At 38.9% G+C, this 16,397-nt stretch overlaps 2 protein-coding genes across 2 annotated transcripts; one reads left to right on the top strand and one right to left on the bottom strand.

Moving 5' to 3' along the window:
• Window positions 1–1,142: 1,142 nt before the first annotated feature.
• LOC134750889 (XK-related protein 6) lies at window positions 1,143–9,180 on the top strand. The gene is made up of 5 exons (XM_063686127.1): window positions 1,143–1,496; window positions 5,812–5,931; window positions 7,122–7,309; window positions 7,585–7,737; window positions 8,354–9,180. Exons 1-5 carry the CDS (start codon window positions 1,240–1,242, stop codon window positions 8,827–8,829), a joined length of 1,194 nt encoding a protein of 397 aa, XP_063542197.1. The 5' UTR covers window positions 1,143–1,239; the 3' UTR covers window positions 8,830–9,180.
• A 4,494-nt stretch (window positions 9,181–13,674) lies between these two features.
• LOC134750821 (actin-related protein 8) lies at window positions 13,675–15,540 on the bottom strand. The gene has a single exon (XM_063686051.1). The coding sequence runs from the start codon at window positions 15,388–15,390 to the stop codon at window positions 13,702–13,704; it is 1,689 nt and encodes a 562-aa protein (XP_063542121.1). The 5' UTR covers window positions 15,391–15,540; the 3' UTR covers window positions 13,675–13,701.
• Between the last annotated feature and the right edge of the window lie 857 nt (window positions 15,541–16,397).

Genomic DNA, 16,397 nt, shown 5'->3' with positions numbered 1-16,397 from the left:
TGATATCACGTTGGGGCGATTACCCTGGAGGCAAAGTTAGCTTGTTTGACGGTATTAAAAAATTGTTAAATAAAATGTCAATGGGCCGTTCTTTTTAGGCGTATAAACAATGAAATACCTCCTATAATTCGCGCAGGTGGTACAAAACTAAACATGTTTAGTAAATAAAACGTAAAATAAAATTTATTATGGGTTTTAATTCAAAGAAATAACAAATCGCAATCACACCAATTAATGTACACCACATTTAATCTTCACAACATTTGTTTATTTATTTTTTGGAATTAGAAGTACGAAAAAACTTCGAGGTCTAAATTACCCATAAAATTATGATATTTTCATCTGGTATCCCTAACATGATTGTTATGCAGCTAAATTAAGAAGAAGTTTAAAAATGGCTGACCTCAGACTCCTACCTACCTACGTAATTTGGGCGGATAATTTTACAAATAATGTTTTGTTAATTTGCGTAAATAATTGTGATATTTTTATTGAAATCGTTTGATTCTACGTTGCTTTGAGTGTAACGTAATTTTACGATGTTATTCTCACATATTGCGTTAAGAGGAAGGTGTAAAATACCGTACTTACGTGTGAAAGGTTATGATCTCATATTTTTGCTCAGAGCGGCTATTACAGCCGATTACAGAACAATTCACCAGTATTTTATCAAAGTTCAAGCATACAAAACGCTAACCATCACTATATTTCATAAGAGAAAGCACAATTTCATACAAAACAACGATAATTAAACAAGCAACGAACAAACATGACATGTCACGTACTTATTTGTTTGCCACAACCTCGGTTGTGGCAGCGGTGGAAAAGTGAAACTATGACAAGGACAAACAATAACAGCGCTTTCTCTGCTACTCCTACTGAAAGATACATAAGACTATCCCGTTCGGTCATTTTCCCCCACTCCTCATGACCGATCCAGTTATACTAGATTCATGGCCAAATCTCATAGAAAAAGGGGCAAGCTATGATGGCGCCATCTCTGCAAACCTTTGACAGTTGCCAACCCCATTCATTTGCTCTTTCCATTCGTTCAATTTTACGTCAAATTTCATGTCTCTGGTCTCATTTTGTTGTTTGTGACACTATACATATACTATATACTCTTTGTTTGTGACTTTGTGTTGATATCTACAAAACGCGCGCCCGTTCTTGTTATTTCTTAGCAAAAGCTATATTTCCTATTAAAAAGTTCTTTTTCGATACGTACATGCTCTCAAAATGCCTAAAGCTATGCGTGAGATTTTTCAAAATGGGAATTCTTACGACGAAACGGACCGAATGCCCGATAACATTACAATAACCAATCTCGATATTATTATGTACGTTGTGGCGATTGTTGGGCACTTCGTAGACTTGGGAGTGGATATTAATGTGGCTGTACAGTATTCCTTGGCCGGCCATATGATGGAATTCGGATGGACGCTTGCTTTCATACTTTTACCAGCGTTCGTAAATACCGCAGTATCAATACGCATGTAAGTATACTTTTTAAGCTAAGTATTTTGTATTCCACTGCGATGCAAAGGTCTCCTGTCCGCCAATTCGATGATGAGCTTATTACACACTTGATGGTTATCAAGATCGGTTTGAATAATATGTCTAACGCTATAATAACACCTATGAAGTTTTGAATAAAACATGCATTCTGGCTTAGACCATTGACCATACTGCCTAAACTTAGTTGGTTTTTCTATAAGTGTAGAGCATACTTCAACTCTTCTCTCTGGGCGATTAATGTTAGCTTCCCGTGGGTCTTACTTTCATCAGCAATAACATAATATACCGTTTTTAGGGTTCCGTACCCAAAGGGTAAAAACGGGACCCTATTACTAAGACTCCGCTGTCCGTCTGTCTGTCTGTCTGTCACCAGGCTGTATCTCATGAACCGTGATAGCTAGACAGTTGAAATTTTCACAGATGATGTATTTTTGTTGCCACTATAACAACAAACACTAAAAAGTATCGGTGCGCGAGTCCGACTCGCACTTGGCCGGTTTTTTATTAAGCTTTTATAGCTAAATTAGCAAAACAGAGTTTACTTGCTTGTGTGTCACAGTTTTCTTATGGCTTGAGCAAATATCTATAATTGTGTAGTGTGTAGTAGCAGTGAGAATAACAAGCAATAGATTTATTGAATATCAACTGCAGATATACTTTGGTTGATATTATTAAACTGTTTTATTACTTACTTGCTCAATATTAACATCAAGTAGATCTGAAGATTGCCATAGCATCTTTGTGATGTATGTAACAAGGAAAACCCATTGAGATTGGGTTTGTACAGAAGTGCATTTTAATATTTGGCACCCTGGGCCAGTGAGCCTGGGCCGCTCCATGTAATAAGCACAAAAGCATACTTTTTCTCAGCACCTTCTGGAAATGTGGGGCATGTGCCACTCTTCGCCTGCCACCCCAGGCAATGGCCCCCTTGGCCCTAGGGTAAATACACCCCTGAATTTATATCTCCTTGATGAGTAGATTACTTCTTCTTCTTCCTCGACCTAGCGTTCTCCCAGCCTAGCACCAGGGTCCGCTTTCCTACTAAATCTTCTCCACTTTGCCCGGTCTTCGGCATCCTCAGGAGTGAGATTGTTTTCTTGCATGTCCGCTATCACGACGTCCAGCCAGCGCTTCTTAGGCCTACCGCGGCCGCGTGATCTAGGGCCTTGGACAATGAGGTTGAGGCATCTGTTTCCGACGTAGTCCACCGGTCTGCGGCTTATATAGCCTTCATCATATCAGCCCTTTATCGCCCACTGCTGAGCATAGGCCTCTCTTCCAGTACGCCACTTGTCCCGGTCCTGAGCTAATCTCATCCAGAAGTGACCCGCAACCTTCCGGATGTCGTCCACCCAACGAGCCGATGGACGCCAGGGGCTTCTTTCATTCGAAAGCGGCCACCATTCCGTTAACATTTTAGTCCACCTGCCATCACTCTGCCTAGCAACATGTCCCGCCCAACTCCATTTTAGTTTGGTAATGGCGAAACCAACGTCTTGCACCTTGGTGCGTCGACGGATCTCGACATTCCTTACTCGATCTTGAAGCTTGATACCGAGCATGGCGCGCTCCATGGCTCTCTGTGCTACGCGGATTTTATGCACAGCCTCCTTAGTGAGCGTCCATGTCTCGGCACCGTATGTCATAAGTAAATTATAATAAGTAGATTACTAGCCTTATAAGTAGATTACTATCGAAAGAAAAACACAATTGGTTGGAAGATACATTTTATATATCATGGCAATGAAATTGACAGTGCAGTTATTTTGACAATCTGAGACTATTTTTTTTTTTTAATCATAATTTTATAATTACATAGCTAATCTACAGTGATAAAAATCTTAATCCAACTTGTATTACACATGCTCTAAATACCTATCTGATATCACTTCCATTGATAACTTGTCATTTCTAATTAAGACTATCATAGCTACGGCTGTAAGGGCTACGGGAGATCGAGACTGATGTAGGTAAATCACATGAGCTGCAAAACCAAGTGGTCACGATCCTCAGTAACGAGGGACCGACAAAGAAGAAGCAGTCATACTAAAATTAAACAAAATTTTTGGTCAAAATTTTTGATATTTTAATCACTCGCGCGACATGTTTTGTAGAGCAAATCTCCATTTTACCAGTGCAGTGGTCATATATGTTGCCTGCGCGCCACATACTGTCACTAGTTGCATATGCATAGCTCGGTGAGCTAGTGTGAGATAACCAATGAGAGGTTTTAAATGACTAACAACACATGACAAACACCCGTGCACAGGGAGATACAGACGCGGAAATGGCATTGGATTGGACATATCCTCAGGAAACCTGACACCCACCTATCCAAAGTGGCCCTGACCTGGAAGATGCCCGGCAAGCGGAAACATGGTCGCCCTAAATCCACTTGGCGTCGTTCTGTGGAGCAAGAGCTGGGTGTATTGGGGATGGGGTGGGAGGAGGTTACCCAAGCTGCCCAAGACCGTAGTCAATGGAAAGACAAGATTCGGGCCCTACACCCCAGCAAGGGGTAACAGGAAAAGAAGAAGAAGAAGAACAACACATGACCCGTAAAATTTGTTAAATATAGGTTTGTATAAAATAAATCGTTTCCCCCCCGAGGGGAAACGAATAACGCAACCGTCGCTTTCGGTTGGAAACCGCCGGACGGAAGCCGTGGCTCCGGGCGCCCTGTACACTCTTGGCAGCGGTCCGTCATGAGTGAGCTACGAGCGGTCGGGTTGAGCTGGAGCGAGGCCAGAAGGGTCGCTGAAGATAGGAAGGAGTGGCGCGAGCTTGTGAAGGCCCTTAGCACCTCTGGGGTGCCATAGGACAACAACATAAAATAAATATCTTGGGGGACAGTCTTATACAGATCGACCTAACCCCAAACCAAAGATAATTACATGTAACTCCTATCATCATCATCATATTAGCCCTTTATCGCCCACTGCTAAGCATAGGCCTCTCTTCTAGTACGCCACTTGTCCTGGTTCTGCTCCGTATAAGATAAGTAGTCTAAGGAAAAAACGTGCATCGGAAAATCAAGAAAAAATTATGCTTGAATAGCAACACCTTTGGCCTATACTCGTGTAGATGGCGTTGACACCGTTTGATACTTAACAATTTTAACACATATCAGTTAAAGAACATGGGTGAAAATCATATGGCGTTGTAAAAATAATAATAAATTATTCATCTATTTCATTTTTAGGGTTCCGTACCTCAAAAGGAAAAAACGGAACCCTTATAGGATCACTCGTGCGTCTGTCTGTCCGCCCGTTACAGCTTATTTTCTCCGAAACTACTGGACCAATTAAGTTGAAATTTGGTATACATATGTAAGTTTGTAACCCAAAGATGGACATGTAACGTAAACAAATAAAATTTAAATATGGGGACCAGTTTTGGGGGGTAAATGAGAAAATTAAAAAATAAAGTTTTTCAAACTATATTGTACATATCAAATGAAAGAGCTCATTGTGAGAATCTTAAATATATATTTTTTATAATTTTAAGATAAACAGTTTAGAAGTTATTCAAGAAAATAGGCAAAAAAAGACCATTCCCCCTTTATCTCCGAAAGTACTGGGTCAAAAATTTAAAAAAAAATACACAAAATAGATCTTTACCTATAGATCACAGCAAACCCTATTAGAAATGTGCAGTCAAGCGTGAGTCGGACTTAATTACTTAGTAGTAGTACTACGGGTTTTTTAAAGACATTTAACATAAAAAATACATTGTTTAAATTGTGTAATGTACGGAACCCTTGGAACGCGAGTCCCACTCTCACTTGGCCGGTTTTAAGTTTAAGCCTGTGTCAAAAGATGCCAGTAAATTTACTGTGACTACAAAATTAACTATGACAATAACTCTATACACTATATTATCTTTGCCCAAACTAAGCAAAGCTTGTACTATACATTTTATATAGATGAATACATACTTAAATATATAGCAAACATCCATAACTCAGGAATAAATATTTGTGATTGTGATAAACAGTATTTGACATATTAATTATTATTATTATATTCACTATTTAAATTTATTGGATCGTGATTTCATTGTTGAGAGTTTTGTTTTTAATGAATTTACTAACACATAGCTATAACGATGGTACTAACAATATTGTATGGAAATTTTGAATGTTCCGAAATAAAGTTTTTTTTTTATAAATCCACAAATAAATGTTTGTACCAGGACTCGAACCAGCTTTGTAGGCAGAGGCAGGGTTATTACCGACTGGGCTAGGAGGAGCAGGAGGCCAATAAACTAATTCATTCATTTAAAAACCAGGTATGCTCAAGACAAGCAGCAAGACTCCATCAGCAACGAGGTGACAAAGCGTCACTGGCTGCGGATCTTCATTCTGGTGCTGCAGATGGCTCCCATACTCAGATTCATTGATGCTTTAATGTAAGTATTATTTGTTTAACAAGACAAGCAAGACACCACCAACGAGGTGACAGAACGTCACTGGCTGCGGATCTTCATTCTGGTGCTGCAGATGGCACCCATACTCAGATTCATTGATGCTTTAATGTAAGTATTATTTGTTTAACAAGACAAGCAAGACACCACCAACGAGGTGACGGAACGTCACTGGCTGCGGATCTTCATTCTGGTGCTGCAGATGGCACCCATACTCAGATTCATTGATGCTTTAATGTAAGTATTATTTGTTTAACAAGACAAGCAAGACACCACCAACGAGGTGACAGAACGTCACTGGCTGCGGATCTTCATTCTGGTGCTGCAGATGGCACCCATACTCAGATTCATTGATGCTTTAATGTAAGTATTATTTGTTTAACAAGACAAGCAAGACACCACCAACGAGGTGACGGAACGTCACTGGCTGCGGATCTTCATTCTGGTGCTGCAGATGGCACCCATACTCAGATTCATTGATGCTTTAATGTAAGTATTATTTGTTTAACAAGACAAGCAAGACACCACCAACGAGGTGACGGAACGTCACTGGCTGTGAATCTTCATTCTGGTGCTGCAGATGGCTCCCATACTCAGATTCATTGATGCTTTAATGTAAGTATTATTTGTTTAACAAGACAAGCAAGACACCACCAACGAGGTGATGGAACGTCACTGGCTGCGAATCTTCATTCTGGTGCTGCAGATGGCTCCCATACTCAGATTCATTGATGCTTTAATGTAAGTATTATTTGTTTAACAAGACAAGCAAGACACCACCAACGAGGTGACGGAACGTCACTGGCTGCGGATCTTCATTCTGGTGCTGCAGATGGCTCCCATACTCAGATTCATTGATGCTTTAATGTAAGTATTATTTGTTTAACAAGACAAGCAAGACACCACCAACGAGGTGACGGAGCGTCACTTGCTGCGGATCTTCATTCTGGTGCTGCAGATGGCTCCCATACTTCATTGATGCTTTAGTGTATTGTTCGTTTAACATTGCTTGCTACTTGTATTGAAAAATTATACCTAAGGTGACTTTACCAAAAACTACATATATTTTTAATTGTGCAATCTACGAATTCTTTGGGGCGCGAGTCCGATTCGCACTTCGTTTTTTTGTTAAAATTTATTTAGAGACACGATTTTAAACTTTTTTTTTGCCTTAGTTATGCTATAAAATCTCGCAAAGCTGAGAGAAAACGTGACCACGCCTCCCAGCGCCATTACTATAAGCTGATGTTGAAAGAAGACGCCGATGCGGCGCTACTCAGGATCTTCGAGTGTTTTCTGGAAGCTGCGCCGCAGCAGGTGCTGCAGACCAGTTTATTATTCGCTATGGCCAACCAGTTCAGAGGTAAGGAGCTTGAGCATAAATATTTAATCATCTGAGCTTGTTTTGCTTAAGTCTGTCTAATTTTGCCTTGGTCATCGACTTTTTTGGGCTGTTGACAGTTGGAACCTATTATAAACTCTGTTTTAAACCTCATTAACTAATTAAACAGTCATTTTAGTATTTGGTATATAAAATACAACTTAAAAGGTAATATTAAAGATGTCTATTTATAAGTGCCTAATATTAGTATAATAACGTCTTAATTGAGCAATAAAGGACATTAACTTTATTTTCAGTGCACCAAATCCTGTCAATCTGCTCATCCATCATCGGCATGGGCTGGTGCCTGGCCGCGTACCAGCGCGCCGTGCGTTTCGCCCAACAAGACAAGGAGAACATGAGTTGGACCGGTACTATACTGCAGACGCTCTGGCATTTCCTAGTTACACGTAAGTTTCGCAATGATTGCTGGTGTATGATTTTATATACTCGCAACAGAACGGAGAGGCTGAGAGGTTGATAAGACATTCGTCGCTGGTATATGTTTTTACTTATTACCAACAAGATGAGAACGTGAGTTGGACCGGCTTAATACTGCAGACGCTCTGGCGTTTCCTCGGCAAGATCTACCTATGTTTTTCTATTTATCCCGATGCTATACCACAGAATAAGTTATAGTATTATCATACAGAACGGCCACGCACCGCCCCGCCCCGACTCGAATTACCTCGCCCCGCGACAGAAATCTGGCGGACTTCTGGCGTGCTCTTTAAGCAACTTACTCACACTATGACGCATGAGCGCATGACGCGTGTACGGACGTGCCGTTCACACATGGAAACGCGAGTGATTTTTGATGTATAGCGTGTCCGCCCTGTGGCTATACCGCGTTCTCCTCACGCGTAAGTTTATTACAATCGTCGCGGTTGTATGGTTTTACTTCGCAACGGAACGGAGCGGCTGAGAGGTAGAACCTTAACCTACCGCCTCTACATATAGGCCTGTTTTTTTTAATATGTACTTATCTTGCGCGCTGGCATCAAAACGTACTATTTTTTGTTTCAGTGAGCAGAGTTATGTCAATATCAATGATCGCCTACCTCTTCCCCTATTGGACGATTCTCGCCTGCGCCATCCACATCCTAATCATGAGCACGTGGCTTCAACTCTTCGACCGGTCGCCATTTTGTTCACACAACAAAATGGCCGAACTGTCATTCTCACTCGCTTTAGGGGCTGTGTATCTTTTCACTTACATTCTACCGATTGAAGGTAAGACTAGATATAGATTCACTGTTTATTATACTGTATGTTTCATACAGAATGTTGTTTGTGGTATACTTTGGTTTTTATATGCGTCTGATGCCATGAGAGATTCAGTAATATATGTACCTGCGTTAATTCTTACCGTAGTGCCATATGTAGTAGGTTTAATTTTTATGGTGGTTTATTATTCCTTCTTCCATCCTAAATTAAGAAGGGAGAGTAAAGACGTTAATGTGACTTTTAAAGTTAATGAAGAGTTGTCTGAATTTAGTTAGCTGTGAGACATTTTTGCAGAATGTCATCTAATATTTTAATGTAATAATCGGGTTGGCCGGTCGAAGTGTTTAGCAGATGGCGCCAGCATAGCTTGACCTGTCAATCCCTAGAATTGTGTCAAATTCTTGCTTTTTTTAAATAGAATTTTATGCCCAGGATGCCAGCCTTTTAAGCCAAATCTCTTAGAAATCAACTAGAGAAAGGGACAAGCTATGATGGCGCCATCTATGCAAACCTTAGACAGTTGCCAACCCCATTAATTCAGTACAAATATCACCAAACTATTTTTGAATGAAATAGTTGATATCGTCAGGTGACAATTAAAACTTACTACCTACTTAATTGCAAAAGGACTTCCGGTTCGAGCGCCATCTTGATAGTTAGCATCGTGATTAATTACTTTGTTTTTTGCTTATTAATATTGTTTAAAGTGTAATATCGATAGCTTATTATACAGTAAACTAATGTGGTAGTGTGCAGTGAATGGAGAATTAATTTTGAAGCGCGTTTAACCACCATCTTGGAGTCAACGGCCGGTAGTCCACGTGCTTCTTGTAAAGACTAGCTATCGATTTACAAGAGCTAACAAATCACCGTACACTGTCTTGTACAACCGTACAATTTTTGTCGTTTGTAAACCTCTCAATACCTTGATACTGGCGAAATAGTCCCACTGGGCTGAAGCCATAATTTTAAAAGAAGAAGAAGAAGAAGTAATTGCAAAAAAATTATTAAACAAAAATTGTGGTATTTTCTATAAAAAGGGACCTTATTGTCGATGGCGCTTACGCCATTATTAACGATGCTCCGATATAAATACAATGCCGCGCGACGCTGTGCGGCGTTAGCGCCATCGACAATAAGGTCCCTTTTCATAGAAAATGCCCCAATTAACCTTATTATGATATTAGAATAACTTGTGATAATAATTTTATTAGTGAGTTTCGGTTCACCTGGATAAATACACAATGGTATTGTTTAGCTTATTAGTTAATCCAACTGTTTCTATTCTCTTCTCACTGTATAAGGTTAGGTTACCTACCTACTTTTGTCCTTCTCATATTTATGTGCTCGATAGAAAGAGAATGTTATATGCCTGTCGGGTTTTAAATATGAACAATTTTATGTACGTCAATATTGAAACTATATGTATGTCTAGAATATTTAATTTAACTATTTCTATTTTGAGGTACAATCTACATTCTACGTGATATTTTTTCTTATGAGCAAAGTGTCTCGAAGTAATGTTTAAATTAAATAATGGTTATATGTCATATCAAATAATGTGTTCTTAGTAGGTGGAACAATGTTAAATATGGTAAGAGCAAATTAAATTATTTTCTATGAAAATATTTTAATTTGTGGTTATTCAAGTAGACACTACTATTTAAACTATAAACTGAAATAAATGTCATATACGAAGGAAAAAATGACCAAAGCCTCCAGTGTCCAGAGCTGGAATCGAACCAGCGTACCCCGTTTACCGGACAGGTGCCTGAACCGCTGAATATAAAAGCATAAAAGCATGTTGAATATAAAACTTAGAGATATAATAAAACTGAAAGACATTAGAAAGAGAACAAAAATAATCGACGTAAACCACACTATTAAATTAAATTAAATATATCTTTATTTCAGACCCACAAGTCCATATATGGTTAGTTACATTAACTTAAAAGCTATGTTAGTTACCTACACTAATTATTTTTAATTAATTTTTTTTTTATATACACCTAGGTCACTTGATATAGGTCAAAGTAGACCTAACCTGCTCCATCCAGTGCCACATTATGGGGCAGCTAAATCTGTTAGCAATCACCTTCAGAATGCTGTTTCGACTTTCCCTTACGCGACCCATTAGCGACGTGATTTTTTTACGCATAATTGCGTGAAAATCGTCCGTGTGCGCTTGGGCGAACATTCCAGATGCACTGCACCACTTTGGAAGTCTCAGCAGCATTCTGAAAGCGTTGTTGTATTGAATGAAAACACTATGAAAAAACTAAAATGGAAGTGGACCGGCCACATGCTCCGAGACAAAAGAGAAAAATGGTCAAAAGACATCACAACATGGTACCCAAGAGACGGAAAAAGGGATGATGGAAGACAAAAAATGAGATGGGAAGACGAGTTCAGGCAGGTGGCTGGAGCCTTCTGGAGAAGACAGGCTCTGGACAGGGACTCGTGGAGGAATATGGGAGAGGCCTATGCCAAGGGCAACCAGACAAGACGTCTGCGGAGAAAGGCTAGCAGTAAGCAGTAAGCCTGAACCGCTCGGCTATCCGGTCACGATGGCATGGGTCGAAATTTCCAAGTATATGACAATTCCCGAAGACTTGTGGCGCCCCCTGGCCGTCTCTAAGGTAGAACAGTATGGTTCGACCTTCTAACTGAATCAACTCGGGTGATTACACCCTAGTTAGACACTGATTAGTGGACACTGGAGGCTTTGGTCATTTTTTCCTTCGTATATGACATTTATTTCAGTTTAATGTTAAATATTTTTGTACACAGGCTAATTAGATAAGTACCTAGAAAATTTTAGTCTGTGATTGATAGAATGTTTTTCATACATTGAATTTTGTACCTGCATACAGACAGATACAACTAAGTCAATATTTAAAACAAGCCGCTGCGCTCTGTGGTTCGATATGATTCTCGTAATATTAACTTTTATTTGTGGCAATAAGGTGAAAAACAACAAATGTTTTTACAACGATTTTCATATGTATTGTGATCAATTTGTGTACTGCGTTGATTTTAATTATTACAATTCAGAAAAACAATAAAAAAACCGGCCAAGTGCGAGTCGGACTCGCCCACCGAGGGTTCCGTACTTTTTAGTATTTGTTGTTATTGCGGCAACATAAATACATCATCTGTGAAAATTTCAACTGTCTAGCTATCACGGTTCATGAGATACAGCCTCGTAACAGACAGACAGACGGACAGTGGAGTCTTAGTAATAGGGGTCCCGTTTTTACCCTTTGGGTACGGAACCCTAAAAACAAGTCAATTCATAGTTCGTGATCACCAACGCAGGGCCTTCGTCAAGCGCTTACAAAAACAAATCAGCTAAAGGCTATTTGTGTGTCTGAATCTGAATGCTAAAAATATTTGTTTCAACGGTTTTACAAACATACACCTCTAATTTGTCTTTTCTGTTGCCGACAAATAAGTAATAATAAGACATTAAATAATCAATAAGGTTTTCCTGTATAATGTAACACATATTTTTGAAAAAATAACACATTTGATGCAACAATTATGACCTTATTATATTATTACATAGCAAATTGCCCATATCAAGTACCTTATGTGTTCTTATGGTGTGATTGGTGTGTAAACATAATTATCTTCTGTAATTAACTAAATGTAATGAAAAAATATGTCAACAAATTATTGTAATGCTCAATTTTTTGTAAATCAATGAATCTCAATGCATTTGGAAATATTTTATATTAAATGATTAGTATGTAATCTTTTAAAACTTATATGTTAAGGTAATAATAATACTCCATATCGTAATTATTTTTAAGCTACCTAATATGAATGAAAAATTACCATTATGTTGCCATTTAAAGTTTTATGAAAACACGCAGTTTTTTGTATTTTTGCTTAGGTAATACTTAGCATGCTATTAAAATATTACATACATAATGAAATAAGTACACCTACTTTTAAAATGCGGTTCGAACATGGTGTGCCAATAAGCAATACATCGCCAAACTACTGCAAAGGAGACAAGACTTGAGACTTAGCCGTAAGTGGCACTGAGCCATTGTAGCCACTTAGGAAGTCCGCTAGCTGGCGCGGGTGCACGGAGCGGGCGAACGGACGCGGGTGCCATGGTAGGTAAAATGCGTCCGCGTTTGTTAGCGTAGCTCATACCAGGGGTCGGAAACCGGTATTTGCTTCATACAAAAATACCGGTATTATAACGTTCTTTTGTTTATAATTTCATTTTTAATGGGTCGTTTTAATAATGCAAAATTGTTTCCTAAATACATGATTCAGTCCTACGTAATGAGCATAAAAAAATTCAAAATATTGGGCTATTTCGGGGTTTTTAAAAAATACCGGTTCCGAGCCCTGGCTCATACTACTCTTCGCTAACCCGCGCATCCGCTCCGTGAACCCGAGCCAGCTAGCGGACGCCCTTAGTGGCTCTGAACACTTGTGGACACTTTAGGCGCCAATGGACTGGATTTTTGATGGTGTCTTTTACACACATACACATACAGTGATAATTGTGAGCTGTGTTGCTAAACATATGAATTACGATATTGACAATTAACAATTGATTCATGAACAATTGATTGATGATGATTGGGGATTGAATTGATTTATTGCATTTTTATTTTTTATTACTTATAATAAAAATGGTTCCAGCTCCCGATATATCGACGCAGTTACATGCATCTTGTACACGGGTAACATGCAACTGCGTCGAAATATCGGGAGCTAGAAAACAATACAAAAGGTAATCACGGTCCATATAAGTGTAGTGAAAGTAACCGTGAATCATTGAAACTGTTAAAAATGGTATTCTCTAAAATTTTGTATTTTAATCAAACATGTGTCTGTGTGTGTGTCTAGATATTAGTTCTTAGATATGGTTTCAACTCACTGTAAAAAATATTTTATTATTTCTGATATTAATGAATGTTGCTATTTATGGCAAAATCATAATACTATAAGGATGTACTTAGTATCATAATGAACATCGCCCAATTTACAGTATTTTTTGAAATAAATTATTTTTGTACTTTTTGACACAATGTTTCATTACAATGAATATCCTATGTTAGTAATATGACCAGGGATTTAAGAGAACAACAGTATAATCCTTAAAGTATTTATTTCTAAGGCTACCATATAAATGGTGCTCTTTCCCTCAGTATTCTCAAACCAAACTTATTCCACTCCGTCTGATTAATCCACAGCTCCATAGCTGATTCTAAACAGGACATAACTGCAGCACCTTTCCATACTGTACTCGCAGGATCTATATCTTTCGGTGATGTCACAATTTCTAGCTGTTCAGTCTTGTAAGCGTACGGTATTTGTAACGCTAGTCTATTCTGCAACCACATGGATAATCCATGAATTTTTACACCTCCACCGACAATCAGAATACTGCTGTACATCTTACGTTTCAATTCCTCACTGCTAGCTCGGTCTATACTTTGCAATATAGCTGCGTCTAAAGCTAAAACTTGACCGGGAGCTAAGACGGCGTCCCCAGGACCTACTTCTAATGTATCAACCACAATATCTTCATCCGGGTTTGTCGCTAACTGACTCTCATTAACAGCTTCAAACTGCTGACTCTCATTCACACTTGGGTCAGCTGTTTCCCGTTTTCTACCAGTTTCCCTTAAAAATTCAGCGTCAAACGGATCTTCTGGGTCACTAGGTTGTCGATTCTGTATTTTAGTTGCTTTCAAGCCTGTTATCTTTAGCAGGTCTGTGTAGAACATTGATAGAGGAGATATGATGCATTCGTCCCCAACTTGCAGTGTGTATTTATTGACAATATCTCCTGGATGATCAACTAGAAATGATTTTTCTAGCGGACCACACACATCTAAGTTTACATGACAGAAGTTCTCATACAAATTCCTCATTAGTACTACATCTCTTGGTATGTTTTCGTTCCAATTCTTATAAGGGAACGCACTTTTATGAAACATCCAAGATAAAGCTTGGCATATATCGCCAGCCCCATAATCCATCCGCAATCTCGTAGTTTTATGAGAGATACCATCTTCAACACAGGATATAGCAGTTTTCTGGTCGCCGATGTCAACTACACATGCTGATCCGATTCCAGCCCCGAATGTTGCTCCAACACTTTCTTGGACTAAAAAGCAGTGACCGAATCCTAAATCCTTTAACAGCAGAGACATCAGATATTTCAAATGGCTCCTGGAATATAAATCAGGTATTAAAAGTACACATCGGTACTTTATGAGTTCTATTAAAGGTATCCCAAGCTTATGTTCTATTATGGAACTCCAAATTATGTATAAATCATTGAGAACTGAGGATATTGATCCTCCAACTTCAGAGTGTATGTTAAAATCGCCTCTTCTGTATGGGAAATGTATGTTAAAGGGTAAATCTGGGTCTATATCTAAGACTAGATCGCCAACGACGATGTCACATTCCACTTGGGCCCAAGGTTCTCCGTCACTGACTGTTTCCGGTAGAGATCTGCGATTAAAAGCAGCTATTTGTTGTGGAGGCGTGGCGTACCGCCGCGCTCCGTTGGACTGCATGCAAGACTGCAACGTATGCGATATTTGTAGGCGGCATTCTTCTAGTTCCTCAATCAACTCTTTTGTTTTCGGCACGCTTGGCGGTACGAAAGGATCGCGATAGATTTTGCCTCCGGGTCGACGTTTTCTCGCGATGCAGTGAAGTTGTTTCACTGGTAGGAGGTCGGAGGCTCGCCCGATGCGGACGTAGAGGGATCCGGGGTGTATTACGATAATCCTATTGGATGGAAATTGGTGAAACTGCTCTGGGCCGGGGTCGTGTGACGGCATACTCATTTTGAAATAAAGATGGCTGTTCGTTAATTGAACATATGCTGTAATTACTTTAAAGGAATGCGAGTACTTCTTTACAGTGAAATTACTCTTAAAATCAATCTTCTTGTCAAATAAACAATTCTATTGACGATTCTAACCAAAAATTATATCTGTCAAATGTCAATACTGTCAATAGTGTCGATCGAGCGTTTAGTGTTTTTTTTTTGCTATAAGTGCAGCAATATAGTTGCTCAAACCGAATTGGCAGTAAATAAGAACCAAAAAAACTATACTCATCATGAATCTAGTATAACTGGATCGGTCATGAGGAGTGGGGGAAAATGACCGAACGGGATAGTCTTATGTATCTTTCAGTAGGAGTAGCAGAGAAAGCGCTGTTATTGTTTGTCCTTGTCATAGTTTCACTTTTCCACCGCTGCCACAACCGAGGTTGTGGCAAACAAATAAGTACGTGACATGTCATGTTTGTTCGTTGCTTGTTTAATTATCGTTGTTTTGTATGAAATTGTGCTTTCTCTTATGAAATATAGTGATGGTTTGCGTTTTGAATGCTTGAACTTTGATAAAATAATGGTGAATTGTTCTGTAATCGGCTGTAATAGCCGCTCTGAGCAAAAATATGAGATCATAACCTTTCACACGTAAGTACGGTATTTTACACCTTCCCCTTAACGCAATATGTGAGAATAACATCGTAAAATTACGTTACACTCAAAGCAATGTAGAATCAAACGATTTCAATTAAAATATCACAATTATTTACGCAAATTAACAAAACATTATTTGTAAAATTATCCGCCCAAATTACGTAGGTAGGTAGGAGTCTGAGGTCAGCCATTTTTAAACTTCTTCTTAATTTAGCTGCATAACAATCATGTTAGGGATACCAGATGAAAATATCATAATTTTATGGGTAATTTTGACCTCGAAGTTTTTTCGTACTTCTAATTCCAAAAAATAAATAAACAAATGTTGTGAAGATTAAATGTGGTGTACATTAATTGGTG

Source organism: Cydia strobilella, chromosome 21, assembly GCF_947568885.1.
Source record: "Cydia strobilella chromosome 21, ilCydStro3.1, whole genome shotgun sequence".
In the NCBI taxonomy this organism is placed as follows: domain Eukaryota; kingdom Metazoa; phylum Arthropoda; class Insecta; order Lepidoptera; family Tortricidae; genus Cydia; species Cydia strobilella.
Note: the sequence above shows the minus strand (reverse complement) of the source record. Positions and strands in the feature narration are given on the sequence as shown.